This window comes from Garra rufa, chromosome 20, assembly GCF_049309525.1.
Source record: "Garra rufa chromosome 20, GarRuf1.0, whole genome shotgun sequence".
NCBI classification, from domain to species: Eukaryota; Metazoa; Chordata; class Actinopteri; order Cypriniformes; family Cyprinidae; genus Garra; species Garra rufa.
The window spans coordinates 3215793-3226393 of record NC_133380.1 but is presented as its reverse complement, the minus strand read 5'-3'; the positions used below and the strand labels follow the sequence as shown (position 1 = coordinate 3226393).

Here is a 10601-nt window from a genome sequence, read left to right as displayed (position 1 = left end):
ATATGAATGCAGTTTTTGTTGTTGCTCTGTATGCTGCTGTTTGCACGTTAAAATAAAACATTTGCTTGTATTTTTATGTATCATCACAGATACTCGTGCATTCTATTTTTATTTTAAACGAATTTATTATTCTAATTTTATCAGTTAACGGTTAATGATCGGATAACGAGCAGCGGTTGTCGGTCAGGAAAATTAACCGAAATGAGCATCCCTAGTCAAGAGGATGATTTTTGGCATCCAACACCGCAGTCAGAAAACACACACCTAAGGATCTGTTTTGATTCCGCAGGGTTTTCATCCAGAGTTCAGCCAGATTTTCTGGAGCTCATGGATGCATTTGGACAATAAGATGAGATTGTTCTGATTCACTGTGTTGAAAAACAGCCAAGAGCTCGGCATTAAAATTAAAGGCAGCGTTGGTGTGAGGCATTCCCTTAAGAATACAGCTTGAGCTTGGGCTGCACTTTTTATTCATACTCTTTTTAAGTTTATTTATTTACGTTGAACCCACTAACCTACTTACAGTTATAAAAAGCAAAAGGATGTTTCTATTTTCTCCCTACTTTTGTGCCAAACAGAGGAATGGGGAAACAGAGAGGAAGTTGGCTTCCGAAAAATAGCAAATCTCAATTTGGTAGATTTGAACACTGAAAGTAATTAAAACTGACTTAAAAATCAATAAAGCATTGACTTTTCCTGCATCCCCAGTTGACACACAAAAAAGGGAGGGGAAAAGAAAATCAAGTGGAGTAACAGGTTAATGATGTAATTGTGTTTTCCCAGTCCAGCACATCTGAGGATCACTATTTTAATTGTGTTTCATGCCACATATATATATATATTTAATACTGCTCTTAACATCTTCTATGATGATTAATCAGAGTCGTGAATAACTTAAATGCTAACAGAGTTTGTGGTCCATCTTATGATCTCAAATTCAATCTGTTCTGACTATCCATGAGAAACACAATTACAACAAAACAAAAGGCAACAACAAAGAAGAACAATTAGAAGGAGGTTAAAACCATGAAAGAAGAACACTAACGAGAACAATGAGAAGAATAGCTGCAAGCAGTGATTACGGGGCCAAGCCACCGAAGGAACTGTAGTGCAGTGCATAGCAGGAAGAACAAAAACTGCGGAAATTGGAGAGGTATATATGAATATCAAAAATCTGTTCAGTCATTCTTGTGATGGAGGAGGAGAAAGAAAGAAAGAAATGAGAAGGAGATCAATTAAAATGAGGAGATCATTGAGGAGAATAAGAACAAAGTGAAGAAAAGACTCTAAATTAAGGATAAAGTCGTTAGCAGCATCTGTGGTGTTCATGTGTTTTATGTCTTTGTGTTTTGTGTGTTTTGCGAGCCCAGAATAAAGCACAACTGCATTAACATTGTTAAACTCCAACAGAGGAACGTGGAAAAATAACTTCATTAACTTCCACGTGTTCCCCATTTATAAGCTCTTCACGAACATTTGCTAATTCAGAGGGAAAAACTCCCTTTGAGGACATCATCAGCCCGACAAAAGAGCTTTTAGTGCACGCTCAGACTGTCCTCTCAATCAAAAAGAAAGAGGAATGGATTTCCACAGAAAGATCTGGAGACCAAAATGAGAAGCAGAGGAGAAAGGAAACCAGGACAGCATTTCTCAAAAGCATCATAAGCCTAAGTAGATCATAAAGAGCCATTAGTGCCAGCGGTTTCTAAAGTCTATGATCTGCTTTTGAGAATTGCAGTCCAGACCATGGAGATCATTAAAGAGCCATCAGCGCCTGTGGCTTCATCAAACTGAGATTATGTGCTTTCAATTCAATAAAAGCCAATGAGATGGAATCATCACATCGGTTTGAACATCACTGTGCTGTTGTTTGATAAGAGTCTGGATGGCTGGTTATATTCGGGACAAAGTCTGATAAAATTACCAAAATTATCCAACCAAATGATGAAAGACCGTGGCTACATTCACACAGCAGCAGAATGCGGTTTAATAAAGTTGTGTTCAATCAGAAAAACCTACCAAAATAAACCTGCAAATGTAATTTAAAATGCAACATATTTTTAAATAAAAATAAATAATAATAATTTAAAAGAATCCAAGTTTGCTGTTTATTATTATAATTATTACAAATATTAGATTTATACAAATATTTTAAATATACAAAATAAAGGCAAAATAAGAAATCTTAATATTATAATATTTAACAGTGAAAAACTGAGCATAAAAGTAATAATAATTCAAAAAAAATCTTTACAACTGTAAAAAGTCCTAACATTTATGTCTTAATTTCTTATAGTATTAAAAACTATCAAACTTGTTTTGATGAAAAACCTTAAAGATCTTTTGTTGATATGCATACAAATTTGGTCTCAAATGCACATAAAAAATCAAATAGCTAAAAAAAATAGCAGAATGCGGTTTAATATAGTTGTGTTCAATCAGACAAACCTATCAAAATAAACCTGCAAATATAATTTAAAATGCAAATAAAACAAAATAAAACAAATAATAATAATTTTAATAATTCCAAAAAAAAATCCAGATTTCCTGTGTATTATTATTATTATTATTACTACTTTATATTAATACAGATATTAGATTTATAAAAATGTTTTAAAGATACAAAATAAAGACAAAATAAGAAATATTACTATTATAATATTTCACAGTGAAAAAACTGAGCATGAAAGTAATAATTTTTAAAAAATCTTTACAACTTTAAAAAGTCCTAACATTTATGTCTTAATTTATTTATTTTCAAGTATTAGAAAAATCAAACTTATTTTAATAAAAAACCTTAAAGCTCTTTTGTTGATATGCATTCGAAATTTGTGTCCCAAATGCACAAACTCAGAGCGGATGCATTATTGTTAAAAACTAATTTCCAAAAAAAAAAAAAAATTAATAGGACTTTACATCTGAAACCAGACTGTTATGCGCTCTATTGAGATAATTCAATCTATTCTGTTATAATGTCCTGCACCACTGCGCTTATTAAAAAACACACGTTCAATTGAGTTATCCACACAGAATCACATGCCCCACATGAAATCTGAAACATCTCCTGGCTCTTGATGCATTGGGAATAACCGAATTAAAACTTGAAGCATTTCATTAAGGGCTTTCTCTTGTGCATTAAATGGCATGTCTTTCTTTTGCGAGCAGGAAACACTTTCCCAGCAACCTGCCAAACCACTTGATAGCATCTGCTTTTATTGGATTATCAATATCCTGAAGCTGCTCGCAGCTGGTCGTTTATCAGAGGCGTGTGGACAGACATCAAGTTAAATATCTGTCTTGGTTGACGGCTGTGACCTCAGCAGACCGTCTATATGCCTGAGAGCAAGACGTCTGGAGCGAGGAATTCCCTCGGGAGGTTTGAGATGCAATTCCTCATCCTGATCTGCTGATCGCTAGATTTCTGTCAATGCTGTGCTAGTAAACCAGGCCTGAGTATTAGAAATACAGCATGATGCTGGAAACATCAAGTTCAGTTTGCATCTTGGACAAAAGCATTTGGCAAATGCATGAATATAAAAGCAAGAACATTTTTTAAGATGGATATTTAATAAACAAAGACAAGTGGCAGCGAATGTGTTCAAAAAGAACCAAAACACTGATTCAGATTTCCCAAAATATTTCATATTGAATTGAATATTTATGAACATCAAAACACAACTGACACTTATAATTAACCTCATGTTTTGATGAAAAAGTTATGCAGAGTTCACTTTGATTAAATGCATCTGTGACAAACTAGAAAAATTAAATAATGCAATCTTAAATGTCAAGCCACTTAACAAATCTTATCAAACCTCCTAAAGCGCCAGGAGATGTCATAACATCCTCGTCATGTGAAAATGGAATGATTAAAAAATAGCCCGGACAAAAACTGCAACTAGATTTTTATATTTCACATTGTCATTGATGCAGATCACAGATTGAACTACCGACTTTGAGCAAAAGGGAATATTTAACAAACACTAATTACAGGGTTTATTTTCTCTCTCTCTCTTTCTATTATCTCAAGAACATTTAGGAAAACAGCCAAACGTCTCCCAGAGGAGAAAGCACTGAATTGCTCAAATTAACATGCATGACACACCAGAAGGGCATCTCTATTATATTAACGTACTCTAATGACACAATTAGATGTTGTATCTCATTTATATGAGCATGCGTTTAGCAACGTCAAGGTCATGGGTTCGATTCCTAGGGAATGCATAAAGTAATAGAAAGCATATCTTGAATGCAATTTAAGTCACTTTGGATAAAAGCATCGATCAAATGCATCATTTTAAATGTAAAAAGCAACAAGATCAGTTGAGTTTTACTCTTATTAAAATTGCTGAAGCGCCAGACAATGTGTCATAACTTTGAAAGACAAAATAAAAAGTGATTAAAATAGCCCAGGCAAAACCAGCAACTACATTTTTTGATTTTCTAAAGTAAATGCATGCGGTGTTTGTCATGCAAAACCTGCTGAATTGATGCAAATTAATTTATAGTTTAAACTACTAACTTTGAGCAAAAGGGATGATTTAACAACCATTTTTCTAATAAGAATATTTTAGGCAAACATCCAAACGTCTTCCAAAGGAGGAAGTACCCAGATTGTGCATCTGCGAAATGCATTAACCTAAATGTAAAAGCCAACCAGTTCAATTGACTTAAGTGATAAAATGCATATCTTGAATGCAATTGAAGTTACTCTGGAAAAATGCCATCTGTCAAATGCATAAATTTTAAATGTAAAAACAAGATAAATTGACTTTTATTAAAAAAAACACAAAAAAAACACTGTAACTTAACAAATCTTATCAAAATTCTCAAAGTGCCAGTCAAAGTGTCATAACTTTGAAAGACAAAAAAAGTAATTGAAATAGCTTAGAAATCAACTATATATATATTTTAAGTAAATACATGCAATAACGCAAAACTTGATGGAAATCACAAATCAAAGACTAACTTTGAGCAACATGCATGATTTAACAAACACTACTAATCACAGGCTCTTTTCTATTAACTCAAGATAGTTTCTGGCCAAGAACCAAACATCTCCCACAGGAGAAAGCACTAAATTGCTCAAATTAACATGCATGACACACCAGAAGAGCATCTCTATTATATTAACATACTGTAATGAGACAATCAAATTTTGTAACTCATTTAAATGAGCGTGCATTTAGCAATGTCAAGGTCATGGGTTCGATTCCTAGGGAATGCATGAAGTGATAAAATGTATAACTTGAAAGCAATTACAGTTTGGATAAAAGCATCTGCCAAATGCTATCTAAATGTAAAAACCAAGAAGACCAAATGACTTTTACTCTAAAACAAAAAACTGTGTAACTTAACAAATCTTATCAAAATTGCCAAAGCGTCAATGTGTCATAACTAAACAAAATAAAGAGCAATTGAAATAGCCCGGACAAAAACAGCAACTAGATTTTTACATTTTCTGAAATAAACGCATACAGCACTTGTCATGCAAAACCTGCCGCACTGATGCAAATCAGAGTTCAAACTACTAAGTTTGCATTTCTATTAACTTAAGAACATTTTAGGCAAAGAACCAAAAGTCTCCCTGAGGAGGAAGCACCTAATTGCTCAAATGTGCACAAGACACCAGAAAAATAACCTATTATATTAACTTACTGTAATTACTGTAATTGCTTTCATCCAAAGTGACTTGCACTGCATTCAAGATACTCATTTACATTTTATCAGTTCTTGCTTCACTGGGAATCGAATCCAAGACCTTGGCATTGCTAGCGCCAAATCTACTGTTTGAGCCTTTGAGAGCTCCAATTACATTTATGCATTTAGAAAACTCTTATCCAAAGAAACTTGCATTGTATTCAGTATTTAGGATTTAATCAGTTTGTGCATTTCCTGGGAATCGAACCCATGACCACAGAATTGCTATCACTTTGCTCTATAGGAAAACTCCAATTGAATTTACATTCATGCATTTAGTGCATTTTTTTTTTTATCCAAAGCAACTTTATATTGGTATGCATTTGATCAGCTGCTTTCCCTGGGAATCAAACCCATGACCTTGGGATTGCTAGGGCCAAATCTACTGTTTAAGCTACATGAAAGCCTCAACGACATTTGCATTTATGCATTTAGTATCCAAAGCGACTTACTTTGCATTCAGTGTTTACATTTAATCAACTCATGCATTCCCTGGGAATCGAACCCATGATCTTGGCATTGCTAGCACTTTGCTCTACTGCTTTATTTGCTACATGAATACCCCAATTGCATTTACATTCATGCATTTAGCTAGCAGATAATTTTATCCAAAGAAACATACAATAGTATGCATTTGATCAGCTCTTGCTTTTCCTGGGAATCAAACCCATGACCTTGGTGTTGCTTGCTCTACTGTTTGAGCTACAGGGTAACCCCAATTAGATTTTCATTCATGCATTTTGTGTATTTCTTTATCCAAAGCAACTTACAATAGTGTGCATTTGATCAGCTCTTGTTTTTCTTGGGAATCGAACCCAACACCTTGGCATTGCTTGCTCTACTGTTTAAGCTACAGGAAAGCCCTAATTGAATTTACATTAATGCTTTTAACAAATTTTATCTAAAGCAACTTACAACGCATTCAAGGTACACATTTACATTTTATCAATTAATTTCCCTGGGAATCGAACCCATGGCCTTGGCATTGTTAGTGCTAATCTGCTGTTTGAGCTTCATGAAAGTATAAGATCTGGACTTTTATCCAAAGTAACTTACATTAGGAGTGCATTTGATCAGCTCTTGGTTACCCTGGGAATTGAACCCATAACCTTGGCATTGTTTGCTCTACTGTTTGAGCTACAGGAAAACCTTACATTTACTTTCTTGCATTTAGTGTGTTCTTTTATCCGAAGCAACTTACATTGGTATGCATTTTATCAGCTGCTTTCCCTGGGAATTGAACTCATGACCATGGCATTGCTTGAGCTACTGTTTGAGCTACAGGAAAACCCCAATCACATTTACATTCATCCATTTAGTGTACTCTTTTATCCAAAGCAACTTACATTGGTATGCATTTGATCAGCTCTTGCTTTCCCTGGGAATCGAAACCCCAAGACTTTGGGAATGCTAGTGTCATATCTACTGTTTGAGCTTCATGAAAGCCCTGATGACATTTACATTTATGCTTTTAGCAGAGTTTTATCCAAAGCAACTTACGCTACATTCAATGCATACAGCTGATCAGTTCATGCATTCCCTGGGAATCGAACCCATGACCTCGGCATTTCCAATGCCAAATCCGCTGTTTTAGCTTCATGAAATCTCCAATTAAATGTATGCATTTAGCAGGCCGTTTTATCCATTCAAAAGTGACTTACATTCAACTGAATCAAACCCATGCCCTTGGCATTGCTAGCACATACTGTTTGAGCTACAGGAAAACCCCAATTACATTTGCATTTATGCATTTAACAGATACTTTCTATCCAAAGCAACTTACATTGGTATGCATTTGATCAGCTCTTGCTTTCTCTGGAAATAGAACCCATGACTTTGGTGTTGCATGCTATTCTTAATCATCTGAACTAAGGGAAAGCCTAAACGCATTGCAATATGAGTCACTTTAAGTAAAAAAGTTAAGCCAAACGCTTTCATCTACATGTAAACTAGATGTAAACCAACTAGATCAAAAAACTGTTATTCTAATAAATGTATATCCAACTCCACACAGCATTAGAACTAACATCATGTCTATTTGAAACAAATAACAGGCCTAGCAATATGCAAACATAAGAAAACGCTATTAAAAATGCATGCATGCATGCGGCTTAATTTTTCTGCAGCATATCAAAGTTTAATCATTTGCATATTTCATTTATATTACTCTTTTGCATTCAACATTGTGTTTCCTTGGTGTTTCTCTATCAGAACAGACGTCCCTTTTCAGGTTCATGACACACCAGTTGAGCGGCTGCCGGTAAACAACATGCATGCAGCATGACGCAGCAGTGAGGATCGCCGCTGGCAGGCTGTAGATCAGTTGTCAGCGCAGCTGCGTCTGACAGACACACAGGCCACGAGTCATGTGACCGAAAATGCTTATCTCACGTGGACAGACCCTCTGCTGGCGAAACATGTCGATCCAGAGGACAATGTGACGTGTCTGAACTGTGATGGTATTTGTGTTTACCATTAAGAGTTTGTCCTTGGCAGCAGCTTTGGATGTACAAGCACAAAGTGTGAAATCAAAATGTTCAAGTCTCAAGTGATTTGTGCGTCACCTTTTAGAGGATCCTGAGCCAGATCTACAATATCAGAGACATGGGGATGCACTTCTTTAACTTGGCCCTGGTAACCACATAGAACACCCTAGCAACTATCTAGTATGATGACAGCTACAGATAAACTCCTGAAGGCATGCTGTAGTTTTTAGTTAAAACAAGTAGTTATAATTCTTAATCATATTTTGAATTAGTTTTATTATCCATTTTAATTTTAGTTAACGTGTGTCATTTAAGTTTTTTTAAATGTTTTTTATTTTATTTAGAAATATAATGTATACAATGTATCTTTATTAAATGCATTATATAAAATATGTATCATTTTTTATACACTACCAGGCAAAAGTTTTTGAACTGTACGATTTTTAATGTTTTTTTAAAGAAGTCTCTGCTCACCAAGCCTGCATTTATTTGATCAGAAATACAGCAAAAGCAGTAATATTTTGTGAAATATTTTTAGTATTTAAAATAACTGCTTTCTATTGTAAAATATTTTAAAATGTAATTTACCCCTGTGATCAAATCTGAATTTTCAGCATCATTACTCTAGTCTTTAGTGGTTCATTTTAATGACATTTTTTTTTCTGGGAAAGAAATTATAGAAATTAATACTTTTATTTACCAAGGATGCTTTAAATTGATCAAAGTGATGATAAAAGACATTTATAATATTACAATAGATTTCTATTTCAGATAAATGCTGTTCTTCTGAACTTATGAATAATTAATGATTTTTTGAGCATATTATAATCATATTAGAATGATTTCTGAAGGATAATGTGACTGGAGTAATGATGCTAAAAATTCAGCTTTGAAATCACAGGAATAAATTACATTTTAAAATATATTTAAATAGAAAACAGTTATTTCAAATAGTAAGACCCAATATGTTTTATTTTAATTTTAGCCAACATTTTAGTATTTTAGTTCAGTGTGTCTGTCATTTTTATTACATTTTTTGTTTGTTATTTTACTACATCAAGTTAAACTGAATGAAAATGAGAAATTTCAAGTAACAAACTTATTTTATGGATTTAGTTTTAGTCAAGTCTGAAATTAGGTGCAATTTTGGCCACAGCCATCAAACTAAATTATTCATTAATTAATATTTCATTAGCATAATAATACATATTGTTATTTAATTCTTTAGAGGACACAGATGTTCATTTAATGGAACACTAATTGTATTACTTGATATGACTTTGGATAAACCTCTGAGAGGCAGGTAAACACAGATCTGCAGGATGAAGCTCAGGAGGGTTTCCTCTGCTGAAGTTAATAATAATGCAGATCACCTCGCGGGGTTTTTACAGCACAGGGTCATCTGTCATTATGTGCAGCTGCTGAGAGACAAGCTGGGCACACTGATGCTGAAACACGTGTCTCTGGATCTTCATTAGCCACTTCAGCAGCAGATCACTACATGAAAATCAAGTTATTATTATGCATTTGATACAAAAATCAAAACATTTAATTAAAAATGTATTCTGTTTTATATAACCTACCTATATATAAATATATATGTGATCCTGGACCACAAAACAAGTCATAAGTAGCACTGATGTATTTGTAGCAATAGATTAAAAAAACAAAAAAAAACATTGTATGGGTCAAAATTACAAATTTTTCTCTTATGCCAAAAATCATTAGGATATTAAGTAAAGATTATCTTTACATAATGGCAAATCATTTGATTTAGATTGAAAAATTCAGTGCGGATTTGCGAGTTGAATGATTATTCAGATAGAACTTAGGAGCATGAATCGTGAATCATTTGATTTAGATCAGAACTTTAGAGCGGGTTGGGGAATCTTTTGATTCAGATTGAAACTTCTGAGCAGGTTTGCGAATCTTTTGATTCAGATTGAAACTTCGGAGTGGGTTTGCGAATCTTTTGATTCAGATTGAAACTTCGGAGTGGTTCGCAAATCATTTGATTCAGATCAGAACTTTAGAGCAGGTTCACGAATCATTTGATTCAGATTGGAACTTCAGAGCAGGTTCACGAATCATTTGATTCAGATTGAAACTTCGGAGTGGTTCGCGAATCATTTGATTCAGATCAGAACTTTAGAGCAGGTTCACGAATCATTTGATTCAGATCGGAACTTCAGAGCGGGTTCGCGAATCATTTGATTCAGATCAGAACTTCAGAGCGGGTTCGCGAATCATTTGATTCAGATCAGAACTTCAGAGCGGGTTTGCAAATCATTTGATTCAGATTGAAACTTCACAGCGGGTTCGCGAATCATTTGATTCAGATCGGAACTACAGAGCGGGTTCGCGAATCATTTGATTCAGATCAGAACTTCAGAGCGGGTTCGCAAATCATTTGAT

General features: G+C 34.2%; 1 protein-coding gene across 1 annotated transcript in view; it reads left to right on the top strand.

Annotated features, from left to right (window-relative positions):
- Nucleotides 1–9664, top strand: part of LOC141294294 (CSC1-like protein 2) — a 43604-nt gene extending 33940 nt beyond the window's left edge. Inside the window, exons 20-24 of the mRNA XM_073826367.1 lie at nt 3321–3376; nt 7912–7960; nt 8012–8137; nt 8272–8334; nt 9605–9664. Coding sequence (XP_073682468.1) covers nt 3321–3376; nt 7912–7960; nt 8012–8137; nt 8272–8334; nt 9605–9664 — 354 coding nt within the window. The remainder of the gene's footprint in view (nt 1–3320; nt 3377–7911; nt 7961–8011; nt 8138–8271; nt 8335–9604) is intronic.
- Nucleotides 9665–10601: the final 937 nt, after the last annotated feature.